Raw genomic sequence first — 18,958 nt, forward strand, 5'->3', positions numbered from 1 at the left:
GGGGTGGGTGAGATTGTAGGCGGGACTCCTCCTCCCGGTGGGGAGTGGAGGAGGGCTTAGGGAGGCGGGAGGGAGAGGGCGAGGAAGCCTCCGCAGGAGAAAGCGGGCAGAGCCAGGGCGCTTAAGCGGGAGGTGCACCTGCTGGGAGAGCCAGTGCGGATTCGGAGGGTTTTTCGGAGGGCGTGCGAGGGGTCCGGGGGAATGGGAGCTGTAGTAGGCGACAGCATGGGACAGGAGTGGAGGATAAGGTAGGGGAACAGAAGCTATGAGAACCACAAAACCGAGGCACCCCAGGCTGAGGGCGCGGTACAGTGCGGGGGAGGCTGCCCCAGCCCTGCCTCTGAGCCGGATGGGACAACTCAGGAGCTAATCGCGTGGACCCAAAAGTTTGGACGGCGGCGCGGTGGGAGAGCCAAGGCTTGGGGAGGGGTGAGGGTGGGGTCAGCCAGGTCCATAGGGAAGGGTGGGTGCCAACCAGGAGCTGTGGGCACCCGAACCTCTCAGCACCCCCACCCCCACCGCAGGCCCGGGTCCAGCCCCGTCCCTCCCACCAGCCAGGTGCCGCGATGACCGTGACTTACACCGCCCGAGTGGCCAACGCCCGCTTCGGGGGCTTCTGGAAGCTCCTGCTGCTGTGGCGGGGAAGCATCTACAAACTCCTGTGGAGGGAGCTGCTCTGCTTCCTCGGGCTGTACATGGCGCTGAGCGCCGCCTACCGGTGAGGTGGGGGGAGTGCGGGCCGGGCGCGGTGGGCGGTGGGCGGGGAAGAAAGTCTGGACCCTGACCGCCTCCCCTCCCTCACAGTTTCCTGCTGACCGAAGACCAGAAGCCCTACTTCGAGAAGCTCGTTATTTACTGCGACCAGTACGCCAGCCTCATCCCCGTCTCCTTCGTGCTGGGTGCGGTTGTGTCCTGGAGCCCCACCCCTCCAACCCCACTCCCACCCCAGGCCCCTTATCAGTCTGCCTCTCTCGGGGACCTGTCCCTCTAACCCAAAACCGTACAGCTCCCCAATTTTCTGGATCCAGGGCACTCTCACCCCAGGGACCCCATAAAACTCCGCCTTCCTGGAGGACTTTAAAAAGACTTATTTATTTGAAAAGCGGAGAGAGGAAGTGAACCATACGCGGGTGGCAGGGACCCATGTACTTGGAGCATCACCTGCTGCCTCCCCAGCAGGTGCCTTTAGTAGGGAATCGACTGAGAAACAGAGAAATAGGGACTGGGGCTCCTATGTGGGGGACTTTGGGATGTCCCAAGCACTGTGCCCCAATGCCCACCCTTGTGGGGGACATTTCTCTGACAAGTCCCTAGCCCCTAGTGTCGAGTGACCTCGTGTGACCCCAGGCTCCCTCTCACCACCACCAGAATGCATCCCTGATACAGACCCTATGCCCAAGCCCTAGGTCAGATGTCCAGGGTGGCTACTGTGACAACCTGCCCAGATGTCCCCAGGGGTGCAACTCCACAAAACCAGCCCTCGCTCCCCCTACCATGTTTCCAGTCTCCCTGCTCCCAGCCAGGTGACCCAGGGTGACAACTGGCCCATGTCCCCACTAACATGGACTCTGTGCCTCCACCTCCACACTGGGAACCCTGCCCCACCGGGTGACAGCCAAGGTGACCCAGCGTGTTCTGGTCTTCTCCGTCGTCAGGGTTGAACCCCCAAAGATCCCCAGCCCAGGGGGACCCCCATGATCAAAACTATCCTGCTTTGGGCATCCTTGATGCAAATCCTACATTGTCCCACTCTGGCCAAGAACTCCTGGCCCTGGTGTTCCCCCCATCCCCACCACCACCACCACCACCATGCTGAGCCCCTCTCCTCTCCCTCCTGACCCCTGCAGGCTTCTACGTGACGCTGGTGGTGCACCGCTGGTGGAACCAATACCTGTGCATGCCGCTGCCCGATGCACTCATGTGCGTGGTGGTGGGCACAGTGCAAGGGCCAGATGACCGGGGCCGCCTCTACCGGCGCACGCTCATGCGCTACGCGGGGCTCTCGGCGGTGCTGATCCTGCGTTCGGTCAGCACCGCGGTGTTCAAGCGCTTTCCCACCATGGACCACGTGGTGGAGGCAGGTGAGGACCCCCCCCAACACACACACCTCCTGGGAGGCAGGGCAGGGGCGGACCCCGAGGGCCAGAGGGCGGGGCGAGGGACCGCTGACACCGCACCTATCCTCAACCCCCGTCTGTCCCCCCCACAACCAAGGGTTTATGACCCGCGAGGAGCGCAAGAAGTTCGAGAACCTGAATTCGTCCTACAACAAGTACTGGGTCCCCTGCGTGTGGTTCTCCAACCTGGCGGCGCAAGCTCGGCGGGAGGGTCGCATTCGAGACAACAGCGCTCTCAAGCTCCTCCTGGAGGTGGGGCCGCTGCGGGGAGGGGGCGTCCGTCTCTTAGCACAGCCCCTGGGAAAAACGGACGTCACTATGGCCTGCAGTGAGACAGATTCCAAACCTCCTTACTTGGTAGCCCCCAGGTGCACACCTGTCTCCCAGCACCCTGGGTGTGTGTGTCGGAGGGGGGAGTTGGGGGGCAGCCCCAAACTACAGGATATACCCACATGCCAGGTGTGACACCCACCACCAAACCTGCACACTCTGCAACCTGCATGCCAGGTACCCACACCTGGAGCTCCAGGTGTGGCTTCACCACTCACCTCTACGTGCACCCTCCCAGGAACTGAATGCATTTCGGGGCAAGTGCGGGATGCTCTTCCACTATGACTGGATTAGTGTTCCCCTCGTCTACACCCAGGTAAGCCCCACCGTGACCCATCCCGGTGACTCCCGATCCCGGCCCTCCGTTTCTCTAACCATCACCACCTCTGCTCCTGCCCCTCCTCCACTGTCCCCACCTCTGGCCACCAGGTGGTGACCATCGCGGTGTACAGCTACTTCCTGGCTTGTGTCGTGGGCCGGCAGTTCTTGGACCCAACCCGTGGCTACAAAGACCACAACCTGGACCTGTATCTGCCCATCTTCACTCTCCTGCAGTTCTTCTTCTACGCGGGCTGGCTCAAGGTGGGGGCTTGGACTCCACCTGAGGAGGGCTTGGTGGGCGGGAGAGGCAGGCGGCAGGTGGGGGCTCTCGGTTCCACCTGCCTGCCTCCTCCCCCCAACCGCCCCCCGCCCAGGTCGCCGAGCAGCTCATCAACCCTTTCGGGGAGGACGATGATGACTTTGAGACAAACTTTCTGATCGACCGAAACTTTCAGGTAAGAGTCCCTGCTACCCCTACCCCCCACCACAGCTTCCAAATGGATCCTTGGCTCTGATCCCCTTACTCCCACCCCGAGGCAGGGGCGGGGCGGGGCGGGGCCTCGTCCCAACCCCTCCTGCTCGCTGTCACTCGGCCCTGAAGGCGTGGACACACACACACACCCCGCCCCAGCGTGTCCGCCTCGCCCACGCCCCACGCAGGTGTCCATGCTGGCGGTAGACGAGATGTACGACGACCTGGCCGTGCTGGAGAAGGACTTGTACTGGGACTCGGCGGAGGCGCGCGCTCCCTACACGGCGGCCACTGCCTTTCTCCTTCAGCAGCCCTCTTTCCAGGGCTCCACCTTCGACATCGCGTGAGCCGGCGCGGGGGGGGGGGGGGGGGCGGGCCCACCTGGCGGAGGGGCAGGGCTTAGGGCTCCGCGGGGCAAGTCGCGTTGAAGGGTTTATTGGGGACTGGGAAGCGGGCAGGGTCCAGGCCTGGGACCAGAAGTCGGAAGGATGAGGCCAGGCTCTTGGTGGGGGAAAGGGGGAAGGGAGATTTAAGAGGATGGGCGGAGCCAGGGGAGACCCCGCCTCGTCGGTCAAGGAGAGGGGCGCTGACCCCCCTACTCCCCCGCTGCGGGTCCCGCAGGCTGGCCAAGGAGGACATGCTGATCCAGCGACAGGACGGCGTGGACGGACCGCTGGGCGAGGCGCACGGCGACTTCCTGCAGCGCCTCCTGCCGGCGGGCGCGGGCATGGCCGCAGGCGGCCTGCTGGGCCGGCGCCTATCGCTGTTGCGCCGCAAGAACAGCTGCGTGTCGGAGGCGTCCACGGCCGCCAGCTGCGCGTGCGCCGGCGCCCCCGACGGCGCGGGCCCCGAGTGCAGCTGCGAGGACCCGCTGCTCGACCCGGGCCTGCGTGAGCCGGAACCCGAGCTCCCCGCGGGTCCCGAGCCCCCTGCTCCCATAGCCGGACCAGGCACCACCATTGCCATCGCCGCGGCTGCTGAGCCCTTCACCTCCGTGGTCATCCCCGGGCCCCGGGGACTGGCGCCGCCCTGGCTGCCCAGCCCTATTGGCGAAGAGGAGGAGACTCTGGCCTGAGGTCCCCCTGGCCCCGACCCCCTTCCCCTCGCCCCAAAAAATAGACAGCCTGCAGGCGGCTGTCCAGGTCTGAGTTAAGCGTTGTGCGCCTGCGCCAGGTGCACCTGCTCACTTTGGGCCGAGCCTGCTTCCTGCGTGGATCTGGTGATGTGCTGAGAGCACGGGTTCTCCAAACCTGGAGCAGGCCTTGTTCAGTCTCCAGCTCAACGTCCCAACCCCTGCGGCCTGACAGCACCCCCCTTCCCCCAACACACACGTGGCACGAGGGGATGGGGGCGTCCTGCCCTCTTCTTTGGAGATGTGCCTGATTCCTGGACGCTGAAACGAGATGACTTCTTGGACGCATTGTTTAGATAATAGGGACTCAATAAACTCTTAGCGGTGTTTACTCACACGTGCTTAGCGTGACTTCCCCCAAGCGTTAAGAAAGTAAGATTTGGACGGGGCCAGTGCTGTGGCATAGCAGGTAAAGCTGCCACCTGCAGTGCCGGCATCCCACATGGGCGCCAGTTCGAGTCCCGGCTGTTCCACTTCCCATCCAGCTCTCTGTTGTGGCCTGGGAAAGCAGTGGAAGATGGCCCAAGTGCTTGGGCCCCTGCACCTACGTGGGAGAACCGGAAGAAGCTCCTGGCTCCTGGCTTTCGATTGGCCCAGTTCTGGCCACTGTAGCCATTTGGGGAGTGAACCATCGGATGGAAGACCTCTCTCTCTCTCTCTCTTTCTCTGCCTCTCTGTAACTCTGCCTTTCAAATAAATAAATCTTTTTTTAAAATGAATTTGGGAATTCTTGTGGGTGTTTCTTGAGAAAAACATTTTTTTAAAAAGATTTATTTATTTGAAAGGCAGAGTTAGAGAGAGAGGGAGAGATCTTGCATCCAATTGCTCACTCCCCAAATGGCCACAGTGGGCAGAGCTGGGAGCTGAATCAGACGTGGAGCAGCCAGGACTCAACCCGGCGCCCATATGGGATGCCAGCGCCACAAACAGTGGCTTTACCCGCTACTCCACAGCGCCAGCCTCCAGATGAATCTTAATTTAATCACATGCTGGTGCCTGCTGGAGTCCCTCCTGCCAGCTTGCTAACTGCCTCGCTCATGTGCAGGTAGGTCTGAGGCACTGGGAACAGAGCACTCCCTCCAATATGTCCCTTCCATGCCCTGTCAGCTTTGTCTTCCAGCTGCTGAATGGCTGTCACTGACGCCTCTCACCTCCCTGCACCATCAACCCAGCAGCAAATCCTAGCGCCTCTGAATCCAGCCATTTCTCACCCCGCCCTGGCCGAGAGAGCATTCATTCTCAGCCACCGCACCTGCTCACCTGGCTTCATGAGCCGGGTCCTGGTCTTCCAATTCCAGCCTCCCCCAACCACCACCACCCGGTTTGTTCTTCCCACAAGGGCCACTAGAGGGCGCCGATGAACACCTGAGTCAGGTCAGCTCTTCCACTGTTGTCACTCCTTCAGATGAATAAAATAAATAAGTTCTTAAGGAAACTTTTTAAAAGATATTTTTTTTTTTTGAGAAGCGGAGTGACAGAGAGGCAGCTCCCACTCACTGGTTCACTCCCCAAATGGCCACAGTGGATGGAGCTGGGTCAGGCTGAAGCCAGTAGGCAAGAGCTTCATCCGGGTCTCCCACGCAGGTGCATGGGCCCAAGGACTTGGGCCATCCTCCGCTGCTTTGCCATGGCAGAGAGCTGGATCGGAAGTGGAGCAGCCGGGACTTGAACTGGTGCCAATGTGGGATGCCAGTCCTGCAGGTGGTGGCTTTACCAGGACACTGGCCCCCCAAATAAATCTTCACCAAATTAAACCACATACACACACACACACACAAACATGATTCCCACCTGTCACTGGGGGCTAGCAATCACTCACACTTGAGTAAGAATGCAAGTCAAGATACTGTTATGATCTCAAAGAGTCTGGAGTCCCTGGCCCGACTTCTCCCCTTCACCTTGGTGCCAGAGCAGGTTCAAAGTCTTTATTGTTTTTTTTCTGATAGAAAACCACGTTCTCCCCAGACAGCACGTTAGCGCCCGAGAGAGAAAATCAAAGATAAAAACCACACGGCTTCAGAGAACAGGGCCATCCCGGGCCACACCTCCTTTCCCACACCAAAGGACGGACACGGGTGCAGCTGCTGGCCAAGGCCCGGGCGCTGGGCACCATGGGAGTGGGAGGAATCCCGGGACAGGGCGAGCTCCGGCTGGCCCGGGCAGCAGGCAGAGGCCCCGAGGCGTGTCAGTGTTTGTCAGTGGCCGGGCGTAGGCTCAGCGACCCCAGGCGTCCCAGGGGTCCGCGGCGGGCGTTGGTGGCCAGACGCTGCTGAGCCAGGAAGGACTGGGCGTGGGCGGGTGCCCGCTCCTCCCCCGCACGCTGCTGCAAGGCCATGCCCTGGATGGACAGAGGGAAGAGGTGTCGCTGAGGGCAGGTAACGTCAGCGCTCCCAGCCGCAGCACGCACGCATGGTGACGCCACGCTCACCATGTTATACCAGGCGCTGATGAGCAGTTTCTCCTCCTGCTCTCGCTGGCTTCGGCTCTTCTCGTAGTCCATCTGCCAGGGAGACAGGAGTTACGGGCCTTAGGGGGAGGAGGGGGCTGGCATCGGGCACAGCAGGTCAAGCCTCTACTGGGGAAACCCACAGCCCGTATCAGAGTGCAGGTCCCAGTGCCGCTGCTCCACTTCCCATCCCGCTCCCTGCTAATGCACCCGGGAAGCAGCAGGTGACGGCTCAAGTGCTTGGAGCCCTGTCACCCATGTGGGAGACCCGGATGGAGCTCCTGACTCCTGAATTCAGCCTGGTTCCCAGCCCTGACTATTTCAGACATTCGGGGGGAGTGAACCAGCGGATGGAAGATATCTATCTCTAGTCTCCCCCTGTCTCTCTCTCTCTCTGTAACTCCGCCTCTCAAATAAATAAATCTTTAAAATCGTTTTATATCTGGGGCCAGCATTGTGACAAAAGGTTGCTACCTGCAATGCCAGCACCCCATCTGGGCGCCGGTTCGAGTCCCGGCTGCTCCACTTCTGACCCAGCTCCCTGCTAATGCACCTGGGAAGGCAGTAGAAGATGGCCCAAGTGCTTGGGCTCCTGCACCCATGAGGGAGCCCTGGAAGAAGCTCCTGGCTCCTGGCTTCTGGTCGGCCAACCCCTGGCTGTGGCGGCCATTTAAAGAAGATGGAAGACCCCTATTTCTAGCCTCTCTCTCTCTCTCTGTAACTCTGCCTCTCAAATAAATAAATCTTTCAAAAAATTTTTAAAATTTCTTTTTAGTTTTTTAAAGATTTATTTACTTATTTGAAAGGCAGAGTCACAGAAGGAGGAGCGGGGGAGAGAGAGAGAGGAAGAGTGAGAGGGAGAGAGAGAAGAGAGAGAAAGAGAGAGATCTTCCAATTGCTGGGTCACTCCCTAAATGGCCGCAATGGCCAGGGCTGACCCAGGTCAAAGCCAAGAGCCAGGAGCTTCTTCCAGGTCTCCCATGCAGGTGCAGGGGCCCAAGGACTTGGGCCATCTTCCACTGCTTTCCCAAGCACATTAGCAGGGAGCTGGATCAGAAGTGGAGCAGCTGGGACTTGAACCAGCACCCCTATTGGATGCTGGTGCCACAGGCCATGAATTAATCTGTGCCATAATGCCGTCCCCCAGAGAAATGAATGAGGGGCTGAACATGCTGGGGGTGGGAGGGCAGTGCCAAGACAGGTAGACCCACCTCCAGGTGCCGGATTCGGACGTCTCGATCCCGGAGCTGTGACCTCAGGGTGTGCAGCTCTGGGGGCGGCCCCGCAGGGGGCCTCTGCTTAGGTTCCAGGGCCTGCATGACCTATGGGTGGGGCGGAGTCACAGGCCAGGTGATCTTGGCCCCGCCCCACCCCTTGGACATTCTGGAATGCATTCACATTTGACCACCTGTTCCCGTGGTGGGGAGGGGTGGCAGTTTACAGAACTGTGCGCCCGGAGGGGAGGAGCAGCAGGTGCAGGTGAAGGGGGGGGGGGCTCTGCGGGAGACTCCACCCCCGCCCCCACCCCACCCCCACAGCATCCGCACCGTGCGCGCCTTGTCCACGTAGCGGCGGTACCGCTCCTCCATGGCCCGCAAGTCGGCGTCTTTTTTCTGTAGGCTATACTGTAGCTCCTCAATGCGCCGCGCTGCTGGGGGCACCAGGGCGGGAGGCGGTCAGCCGCAAGCCAGGCTCCTGTCTCTGGGCTCTGCCCGCCCTCCCTTGTGCACCGGGGCCCCGCTTACTGCTGCTGTCGGCCGGCGGCTCCAGTTCCTCGATGTACTCTCGCTTCCGTTGCAGCTCCAGGTCCGCCTCATGCAGCTTCTGCCTGCGCCAGCGCACGTGGGGACGGCAGAGCAGGCTGAGCCCCGGGATCAGCCGCAGGGATCGCTCTGCCTGCCCCCTCATCCCTAGGGGACTGAGTGCCCTGGCCCCTGGCCCTGCAGGAGATCCCTGCCCTCCTCCTACCCCCACCCCTCAAAAGCCTGTCCACCCACCATCAACCCTAGCAGCCTCTCCTGCTTTCAACCCCTCATCCATTCTCCACCCAGCAACCAGAGATCTTTCTAGAAACCCAAAAGTCTTAGGACAAAAGTGCCAGCCCTGTGGCATAGCAAGTTAAGGCGCTGCTACAGCATCCATAGGAGCACAGGTTCGAGTCCCAGCTGCCCCACTTCCGATCCAGCTCCCTGCTAATGTACCTGGGGAAGCAGCAGAAAGATGGCCCAAGTGCTTGGACCCCTGCCACCCACGTGGGAGAACCAGATGGAGGTCAGGGCTCTGGGGCTGGACCAAGCCATTGCAGCTATGTGGGGAGTGAACCAGTTGATGGAAGATCTTTCTCTCTCTCCCTCCCTCTCTCTCTCTAACTCTGCCTTTCAAAATAAACAAAATATTTTTTAAAAAGAAGATATTTATGGAGCCGGCGCTGTAGCATAGCAAATAAAGCTGCCGCCTGCAGCTCCCATATGAGCGTTGGTTTGAGTCCCAGCTGCTCCACTTCCGATCCAGCTCTCTGCTGTGGCCTGTGAAAGCAATGGAAGATGGTCCAAGCCCTTGGACTCCTGCACCCACGTGGGAGACCTGGAAGAAGCTCCTGGCTCCAGGCTTCAAATTGGCACAGCTACAGCCATTGCAGCCAACTGGGGAGTGAACCAGCAGATGGAAGACCTCTCCCTCTCTCTCTGCCTCTCCTTCTCTCTCTGTGTAGCTCTTTCAGGTACATAAATAAATCTTTAAAAAAAAAAAAAAAAAGAAAATAAAAGATGTATTTGTTTGAAAGGCATAGTTACAGAGAGGGAGAGAGAGAGAGGAAAAGAGAGGTCTTCCATCTGCTGGTTCACTTCCCAGTTGGCTGCAATGGCTGGGCTGGGCCAGGCCGGAGCCAGGAGCCAGGAGCCAGGAGCTTCTTCTGGGTCTCCCACATGAGTGCAGGGGCCCAAGCACCTGGGCCTTCTTCCACTGCTTTCCCAGGCTCATTAGCAGGGAGCTGGATTGGAAGAGGAGCACCTGGGACTCGAACTGGCAACCACAAGGGATGTTGACACTGCAGGCGGTAGCTTAACCCATTGTACCATAATGCCAGCTTCAATAAAATGAACCTTAAAAAAAAGAAAAGAAAAGAAATCTTTGGCCATGTCTACTGAAATTCTAAATGCATGTTCCTTGAGCCACCAATTCTACTTTTGTCATAGATCCGCCCACAAACAAAAGGAGGTACAGACAAGGTTACATTTGGATGTATCATTTGAAATTGCAAAGGTTTTTTTTTTCCCTTGTAAAGATGTATTTATTTACTTGAAAGGCAGAGTTACAGAGAGAAGGACAGAGACAGAGAGAATCTTCCAACCCCTGGTTCACTCCTCAAATGGCTGCAACGGCCAGGGCTGGCCCAAGCAGAAGCCAGGAGCCAGGAACTCCAGCCTGGTCTCCCACATGGGTGGTAGGGACCCAAGTATTTGGCCCATATTCCACTGCTTTCCTAGGTGCATTAGCAGGGAGCTGGATCGGAAGTGGATCAGCCGGCACTGGAACCGGCACCCATTTGGGATGCCAGCACTGCCGGTGGTGGCTTAACCTGTTATACCACAGCGCCAGGCCCGAAAAGATGAATGTTTAATGTGACGGATATGGCACTTTTTTTTTTTTTTTTTTTGACAGGCAGAGTTAGACAGTGAGAGAGAGAGAGACAGAGAGAAAGGTCTTCCTTCCATTGGTTCACCCCCCCGATGGCCGCCACAGCCGGTGCACTGCGCCAGCCTGAAGCCAGGAGCCAGGTGCTTCTCCTGGTATCCCATGGGGTGCAGGGCCCAAGCACCTGGACCATCCTCCACTGCACTCCCGGGGCACAGTAGAGAGCTGGACTGGAAGAGGAGAAACTGGGACAGAATCTGGCACCCCGACTGGGACTAGAACCCGGTGCTGGCACTGCAGGTGGAGGAATAGCCAAGTGAGCCGCAGCACCGGCCTGGCACTTATTCTGATCTGCTTATTCCGCATTGTATACATGGGATGAAATATTATGGTGCACCCCCGTACGTAGGTACAATTCTTGTGTTAAAATTTTTTTAATTTAGGGGATAGTGTGTGGCACAGAGGTTAAACCACCATTTGGGACATCCACATCGCCATATCACACACAGTGTCTGGTTCCAATTCCAGCTCCTCCACTTCCAATCCGGCAGGTGTGCACCACGAGAGGCGGCAGGCTTCAAGCCCTGGGTCCCTTCCACGTGTGTGGGAGACCAGGATTGAGTTCCTGACTGCTGGGTTTTCTTTTTCTTTTTTATAAATTGTTTATTTTAAAGTAGAGCAACAGAAAGAGAGAGAGAGAGAGAGAGAGAGAGAGAGAATCTTCCATCCGCTGGTTTACTTCCCAAATGCCCCCCAACAGCCAGGGCTGGGCCAAACTTAGGAGCCAGGAACTCTACTGGGTCTCCCATGTGAGTGGCAGGGGCCCGAGTACTCACTGCCTTCCCAGGCACATCAGCAGAAACCTGGATCAGAAGTGGAGCAGCCGGGGACACACACACAAGCTTAACTCACTGTGTCCCAACGTTGGCTGCCTGGCTCCTGCCTTTGGCCTGGCCCAGCACTGGCTATTTCAGGCACTTGGGGGGAGTGAAGCGGCAGGTGGAAGATCTCCCTCCCTGTCTGTCTCTCTCTCTGCCTTTCAAATAAAGAAAAACAAGCAAAGGGCCTAGCCTACAACCCCTCTATGGTTGCCTGCCGTTCCCAACAAACAGTCCACACCCATTGCCTTGGCCTAGGAGACCCTGCCAAAACCATGCCCTAGGTCTGTGTCTTGGTGTCCTCCCTCCTCCTTCAGCAGCTCCTCAAGGGACCCCTCCCCAACCCCATCCCCCACCCCTGCGTCCCAGCACCCCATTCCCCGCAGGAGCGATCTCTGCTCTGTGACTTACAAGTGTTCCTCTAACTTCCTCTTCAACAAGGTAGACTGGAAGAGAAAGTTTAGGAGGTGAGTTGGGGCGCGGGGGGTGGGGAGAGAAGGGTAGGGACCCCAGAGCTGACCCCCTCCCCGCAGTGAGTGCCAGGTGCCTCCCTAGCCCGGTATACTCACAATGGCCTGCCCCAGACAAGCGCAGCACAAAGCATTGAAAGAAGGGTTACTTGGGAGGGTAGGTGAGCGGGGCACGCACGGGAGGGTTGGGCAGAGAGGAGGCGGGCACTCACATCCTCCGTCTTCCCGCCCTGTTCCTGTAGGGCCCTCTGCAGATCCTCCACCTGGCCCCGCAGCTCCGACACCTGCTGCTGGCCCAGTCTGCGGGCGTGGAGGCGCCTGAGAGCCTGCGAGCACCCCCAGACCCTCCACGCACCACGTTGGGACACCCCCACCCACCACACCCCGAAGATAGGCTCTCACCGCTGCTGTGTCTCCAGCGCGTGGCGCGCGCGGTTGGCCTCCTCTAGGTGGCGCTGCAGCTCCTCCTGCCGCTCGCGGTCGGCCGCCTCCTGCTGGCACAACCGCTTATTCTCTAGCTGCAGGTGCACGAGGGTCTCCCTGCCCGGGCGGGAGAGGCAGGAGTGAGCAGGATTGCGGGGCTGCTCGGCAGGGTGATGGCTGGGTGCAGGCAGGTAGGGGAAGGAAGAGGCTGGGGTAGGAGAATTACTCTGAGCGGGGCATTTAGGGCTATTACTGAGGCTGGGGCTGGACCTTGGGGCAGAAGTCCAAGTGTATAGGGTGGCGGGGGTGCATGGGAAGGGACTAAGGGCCCCAGCTAGGACTTTGGAAGCAAAACCAAAAAACCACAAGGCTGGTGGGAGGTGAGCAGGCCAGATTCTGAGTCACGCGCCCACCCCCACCCCAGGACACCTGAGCTCCGCAGGTAGAATCTCAGCTGCTAAGTTTTCCAGAGCTGGCGGCGTGGGGTCCAGGGAAGGGTCTGGGGGATGCAAAGAAAGCCCTCAGCTCGCCGCCTGAGATCTCACGGCGGGGGGCAGGGGGGAGGTCCTCTTTCCAGGGGTCCTTTTTGGGGGTTCAAGTTCAGCTTCCCCTCCCCCCCTTCCACCCCTAGGCCACAACGCTCCTCGACTGGGCCCCCCAGCTCACCAGCCTGGGTCTGCAACCCCCGGGGCTGCAGCTGGGCACAACGCAGCTCCTCGTTGGCTTCCCGCAGGGAGTCTCGCTCCGCCAGCAGCCGCTGCAGAGATGGGGGGGCCAGGTGAGGCCAGGAAAGGGAAGGGCTGTCCTGGGAGGGGCGGGGCTCGGGCCGCAGGACCCCAGCCTCACCTCCTTCTCCTTCGTCACCGACTCGTACTTTTCCTCCAGGTTGCGGTACTCGAATACCCACTTCTCTGCCTTCATGGACTCCTCCTGCCGCTGGGCCTGCAGCTCCTGCACCTGAACCGGGCGGAATCGGAGGGAGGGCGTGTACTGGGTGAAGGGGCGGGGCCAAGGACATGGAGGGGCGGGGCTTTAAGGGGAAGGGAAAGGCTGCTAGACTCAAAACCAGGGAGGGAGGGGTGGACCTAAGGGGCAAGACTTATAGACATCATATTTGTAAATGCGGGAGGGGCTCAGGGCACCCAGCTCCGCCCACCCCGACCCCAGGCATCCCTGCCACAGACTCCATCAGCCAGCTGCACCTGTCGTCTCTGGGCCTCAAGCTGGGCGCGCAGCGAGCCGGCCCGGCGTAGCTCATCCTCCAGCTGCCGCGTGCGCTCCGCATGGCCCGCGTTGCATTCTTCCAGCTGCCGCACCTGGCGCCGCAGCTCCCGCAGCTCCCCCAGGCGGCGCCGGCAGCTGTTCAGCGTGGCCTCCAACTGCCCAGCTCGCTCGGAGGACTGCCTGGAGGAGGGAGGGAGGAGGACGGGGGAGACAGAGGGCTGGGGAACAGGAGCAGCCAGGGGCCGGTCGCCTGGGAAGTGGGGTCCTCAGGGCAGGGGGTGGAGTTAGCTCTGGTTGGTGTGGGGGCATGGAGGGGGGGCATGACAGCCATGATCAGCTTGGGGGTATAATCTTCGATCCTTAGTGGGCTTATGGGGACACAGAACACTGTGGGGGAGGGGGCTGTCGTGTTTGCTGGGGGTGGTGGTGCTAGGGGGTCCTAGAAGCCTCATATGGGAGTGACAGGGGACACTGTGTATCGGGGGGGGGGTGTCTAGACACCCATAGATATCCTGGGTTTCAAGATGGTGGGGGGAGGGGCCTGGAGGGTATCGTGGGGTTCAGGATGGCGCGGTGGGCTCTGGAGCTCATTCTGGGAGTTTCTTGGGAATCAGGGCGGGGGAGGGGGTAACACGGGGGTCCGGCATCAGAGGGCACCAGGCCCCCTTACCGCAGCTCATCCATTTCATCCTTTAGGGCCTGCGCCTCCTGGGCCAGGCTGGTCAGCGCCTGGTTCCGCTGCTGCAACTCCGCCACCTCCCGCTCCAGTTCGGCACAGCGCTGCCGATCATCTTCCCGACTGCTCTCGAGCCTGGGGTGGGGGTGGGGGTGGGGTACGTGAATGAAGGAGCCTCCCTGGCCACCCCGCCCCGCCTACACCCTTGTGTGGACCCCAGCCCCACCGAGCCACACCTGAAGTTCTCCTCTTGGAGCTGCTCCAACTGGGACTGCAGCAACAGCAGCTTCTTGCTGGTGAGACCCGGGGGAGCGCCCTCGGACGCTGTCGCCGCCCCCGCCGCTGCCTCCGCCCCCGCCGCTGGCCGGCCCGCCTGCTGTCGCAGCACCGCATTCTCCTGCGCCAGACTCTGTTTCTCCTCCGACAGGAGCACCAGCTGCGGGCAGAGCACCGAGATACATAAGAGTTGAGGTGACCCCGACCCAGGTGCACCTGTAGACCCGCCGGCACCCCCTAGCCCAGCCCCACCTGTCGTTCCAGGTCCAGACAGTGCTGCCGTATTTCATCTCCTTCCTCAGCCTCCTCGCTCAGGAAGTAGTACCTGCGGGACTAGGTAGGGGGAGCGGAGGAAGGGAGGGACCCCTCAGGATGTTAAGAGAAAGCCAGGACCCCCCAAGGGCCCTCCCAGCACAGGCTGATGTGGGCGCTTTGGGGGTCTTGGCGATGGAACAGTCTAGAATAGGATGGAGGTGGTAGTCATGACCTTGGGACCTCTCGCAAGGTTGCTTCCCACCCCTCACCTGGGTATCAAAGTTGCCGTAGGTCTCTGGGGACAGAGAGTCGGGAGCATCTCTGGTCATGAGCTGGGGGGGAGGGGCATAGAGAAAAAGCAGTGTAATGAGCTGGGGTCTCTTTGGACAGGCTTCAGGGCTTCTATGACTCAGCGAGAGAACCTTTCCACTCTCCTGTCTTCAAGGTCACTTTTTTTTTTTTTAAGAGATTACTTATTTATTTACTTGAAAGGCAGAGAGAGAGAGAGATCTTCCACCTGCCAGTTCACTCTCCCAAATGCTTACAACAGCCAGGGCTGGGCCAGGCTGAAGCCAGGAGCCTGGAGCTCCATCTGGGTCTCCCACGTGGGTGGCAGGGACCCCAAGGACTTGGGCCATCTTCTACTGCTTTCCCAGGCGCGTTAGCAGGAAGCTGCCGCCGGAAGCAGCAGAGGAGCCAGGACTTGCACTGCCGTTGGGATATGGGATGCAGATGCCCCAGGCAGCGGCCTATAACCCGCTGTGCCACAAAACCCGCCCAAGGGCACTTCTGTCTGAGAACCCTCGGGGCTGCCCTCCAGCCTGGAGCGCAGACAGTGGTGCAATCTGTGGAGCCGGCTAGATTGTGACTTGGAGCTGGCAGATCCTGGAGGGGTCTGGCCAGCTGACTTCCAGGCAGAGCCCCAGCCCTCACCAGGGGAGCAGTGCCCCCGCCCGGCCGCTGCCCGATCGCCGCCACACGGGGGCACCCGCTCCCACCTCTTGGATGGCCTCCATCACCACGTGCTGAACGGATTCCTCCAGGGTCATGATTCTCTGGATATGCTCTGGAGGGGGAGGGGTCAAGATGGGAGGGAGGGGGCCGGGGCAGGCAGGAGGAGGAATAAGGACTTCCTCAGGGGACTACCCTGGGGACCCCCTGAACCCCCCCACACACACACACACACATACCCTGCTTTTTCTCACAACTGATGGCACAGCCCAGCACCAGTTGGAGCAGCCTGCCGAGTTCGGCGGGATCGGAGAACTCTCCAATGAGGTTCACGCTGGGCAGGTGCTGCTCTGACACGGGATGGCCCAGCACCTGAGGACGAGGTGAGGAGGGGGTGCCAGGGGCTCATGGCCCCCCCCCCTTCTCCCCACCACACCCCGAGCTGCTTACATCTTGGGAGTATTCCACCACGCTCTCTAAGATGCTCTTCAGGTTGCTGATCTGGGGACAGACGGGCAAGCAGCTGTGTACAAAGGGGTCCACAGGGGCGCCCCCCCACCCCACTCCAAGTCTGTCCACTGCGCCTCCTTTCTCAGCCCTGCGCATTTTATTCTGTTTAGAGTCATTCTTTCTTCCAATGTCTCCTCCCCTTGGAGAGACCCCTGCCTCCCCCGTCTGGCTGGCGGGTTGACCTTTTTCTTTTCTTTCTTTCTTTTGACCATCTGATCATCTTTGTGGCAGGCCAACCACTTCTCTGCACCTGCCCATTTGCCACCTCTTGGCCCCGGATCACGGGTCCTCTCCTGCCTGTATTCAAACGCTATTCCCCTGCCAGGCAGCCAGAGGGAGCCTTGGAGAATGGAAATCTTTCCTGGGCTCTAACCCTTCTGTGACTTTCCACCTTACTTAAAATAGAATCCACACACACACACCCCCACACACTGCCAAGGCCCCTATGACCTCACATCCCACAAGTCTGTCCCTTTAGATCTCTCTTCTGACCCCACAGCTAATTTCCTCCAGCCCAGGGGCTTTGCATATCCCAGTCCCTGCACCCAGAATGCTGATCCTCCCAATAGCACGTGGCAGTCGGTCCAGCTGCCTCCTATCGGGAGTTGATTTTTGTACGTTTGCGCGTGCAGCTCGATTTTGTTTCCACATCGTCAGAACGAGACCAAGAGCAATGGTTCCTTGAGCCCCAGACACCTGTCTCTCTGTCCACCGGTGTCAACCTAACCCTTCTCGGGCTGTTCCCTTAGTTATGAGTCCACCTGTCGTCACCTTCAGCCTCCAGTTGGGATCTGGGTCCTCTAAGATATCCCGGAGCCATGCCTCGTTGAACCAGGAGGGGTCTCTGGGGGTGGAGGAGAAGGGACAAGCAGGTGGGATGATCTGGCTGGGGGACCCTTCTGGCCGGGGGTGGGGGCTCCCTGCTCAACCCAACTCACATCTGATGTAACACGTGCGCTATAGCCAGGCCACTGCTCAGATCCTGGGGGCTGGCACAGGGGGTTGGAACTTGGAATGTCTGTAACTGGCCAGGAAAACGAAAGGCAAATGAATGGGAACAGAGTCGGGACCCTGGTGGGGGGGAACCCCCCCCACCAGTCCCACTCCCGTTTTGCACTTTTTCAGCCAGCAGGAATCTCACACGGCTGGGGTGGGGGAAGCTGGCCTGTGGCTTCACAGATCAGCTCCGGAGCACCTGAGCCCAAAGGGGGCGTGGTCTCACCTCACCTCTGCTCAGTAAACCCGGCGCGATCAGGCCAGGGCGGCACCAGTCACCTGGGCCCCACAGGCACCACGTGACCAGGCCAGCTCACCTGTGCCATCAGCCCACGTGAGCCAGCCATGGGGGCGGGGCCTCACCTGTTCCTTCTGCCACGTGATGGGGGCGGGTGCTCAGGCCAGAGTCCAACGGCCCAGCCGCCGCCAACCCCTTCCTCCTTCCAGCCCCAGGCCGGAGGCGCTGACCAAGTTAAGGGCCAGAGGGGTCCCAGGCGAGTGGGCGCACACCTGTCCCCAGCCCCGCCCCCCGACCTACCCAGGTGAGCAGAGGCCCGCATAGCTCGGCCTTGTCCACGCTCATGGCTCCCGATCGGATTCGACCCGGGCCAACGAGCCCCCGCGCCGCAGCCGCCTCCGGGTCCGCCACCAGCGAGCGCCCGCAGCCCCGACCTCCCGCTCGGCCTAGAGCGCCGCCCCGCCCCGCCCCCTCGGCGCAGGCCCCGCCCCTCACACGTGATCGCTTCCGGACGCCCGCTCTTGTCTCCAGCCCCGCCATCTTGGATCCGGGCAGCGAGCAGGCTCTCGCCCCTCGCCGCTAGGGGTCAGTCTGGCCCACGGTTGCGTATTGCCGAGGGTGACTCCCCTCACTTTTGGGGTTGACGCGTCTTCCTCTGATACAGGCGCATTCGCGTGCTCTCCTGCGGCTGACATTTCTTGTCTCATCCCTTTGTGATCAGAGATCTCAACCACCTTGATCCGTACGGGGGGAGGGGTGAGCCAGAACATTCTATGGACTTGAAGGAGGGATCCTGGGGACACGGGGGCCCTCGGACAGGAAGGGTCAGCCGGACGCACGTCCTAGGAGGGTGGACACAAACATTTGCCCAGTCTGACTCCGGCTTCCCCTTGAGGGAACCCGGGACCCGGCCAAGGCCGCGCGGCGCTTGCAGCCCACCAGGGGGCGCGCACGTCGCGGGGACAGGGCCAGCGACAGGGAGCAGGCGCGCCCACCCCCCAGATCCCGCTGGGGCTCGCAGGCAGAGGCGGCTGGGGGGGGGGGGGGGCTCGAAGGAAAGCGACCACAGTCGGGGTGCACCATCCAATTCCAAGCCTGGAGCGCGCCGTAGGCGGCCCCTGCCCTGATCACCTCTTACATAATACACGGACTCCACGAGGGACGCGGCTTTGAGGGCAGGGGCCCTCCAAAAGCCCCTCCTGGCCAGTGGCCTCTGACCCTAGGGTTCCCGGGCAGCCCTTCCCTCCCCCGCGGGCGGGCGGGCGGAGTCTGGTGCAGTAATTAGAGGTTATTAGCTGTAACCGCAGGGAGAGGAGGGACGCGCCGTCCACTCGGATCGGAGTGGAGTGGGCACGGTGACCAGCAGCGTCCCCTCCCCCACCCCCACCCCCGGCTCTCCACGCCCACTTGGCACGGACACAGTCACTCAGCACCCAGACAGCCGGGCCCAGCCCAATCGGGCGCTCAGCCGTTCGGCCTGGGGGCGGGGGTGGGGGCCCGGAGGCTGTTCCACACCCCCACAACCTCCTCGCGTGTTGTTTTTCCAAAGTCCAGCCCTTGGGAGCGGGTGGGGAGGTGGCGGGTGGGGGGGGCAGTGTGGGGGGGGAGAC

The 18,958-nt window shown here is 60.7% G+C and overlaps 2 protein-coding genes across 4 annotated transcripts; one reads left to right on the forward strand and one right to left on the reverse strand.

The window, feature by feature from the left end:
* The first annotated feature begins 566 nt into the window (after positions 1 to 566).
* Positions 567 to 4,315, forward strand: BEST2 (bestrophin 2). Its single transcript, XM_062178854.1, has 9 exons — positions 567 to 718; positions 805 to 899; positions 1,848 to 2,081; positions 2,215 to 2,369; positions 2,686 to 2,763; positions 2,877 to 3,029; positions 3,143 to 3,223; positions 3,429 to 3,583; positions 3,862 to 4,315. Exons 1-9 carry the CDS (start codon positions 567 to 569, stop codon positions 4,313 to 4,315), a joined length of 1,557 nt encoding a protein of 518 aa, XP_062034838.1.
* A 1,906-nt stretch (positions 4,316 to 6,221) lies between these two features.
* HOOK2 (hook microtubule tethering protein 2) lies at positions 6,222 to 18,186 on the reverse strand. 3 transcript variants are annotated; one of them, XM_062178820.1, is made up of 22 exons: positions 17,844 to 18,186; positions 17,053 to 17,138; positions 16,886 to 16,958; positions 16,055 to 16,105; positions 15,844 to 15,976; positions 15,652 to 15,719; positions 14,923 to 14,985; positions 14,651 to 14,731; positions 14,359 to 14,558; positions 14,117 to 14,257; positions 13,425 to 13,626; positions 13,069 to 13,179; positions 12,889 to 12,979; positions 12,652 to 12,721; positions 12,202 to 12,339; positions 12,012 to 12,099; positions 11,741 to 11,775; positions 8,564 to 8,646; positions 8,366 to 8,469; positions 8,030 to 8,140; positions 6,801 to 6,872; positions 6,222 to 6,710 (listed from the first exon to the last, which is right to left on the reverse strand). In XM_062178820.1, the coding sequence occupies exons 1-22, from the start codon at positions 17,886 to 17,888 to the stop codon at positions 6,558 to 6,560; spliced, it is 2,199 nt and encodes a 732-aa protein (XP_062034804.1). In that variant the 5' UTR covers positions 17,889 to 18,186; the 3' UTR covers positions 6,222 to 6,557. The 3 variants fall into 3 exon arrangements, with proteins under 3 accessions (XP_062034804.1, XP_062034805.1, XP_062034803.1); XM_062178821.1 differs by lacking the exon at positions 17,844 to 18,186 and adding an exon at positions 17,649 to 17,774 and having other exon boundaries at positions 6,223 to 6,710; positions 8,366 to 8,466; XM_062178819.1 differs by lacking the exon at positions 17,844 to 18,186 and adding an exon at positions 17,649 to 17,774 and having other exon boundaries at positions 6,224 to 6,710.
* Between the last annotated feature and the right edge of the window lie 772 nt (positions 18,187 to 18,958).

Source organism: Lepus europaeus, chromosome 20 (assembly GCF_033115175.1).
Source record: "Lepus europaeus isolate LE1 chromosome 20, mLepTim1.pri, whole genome shotgun sequence".
Lineage (NCBI taxonomy): Eukaryota > Metazoa > Chordata > Mammalia > Lagomorpha > Leporidae > Lepus > Lepus europaeus.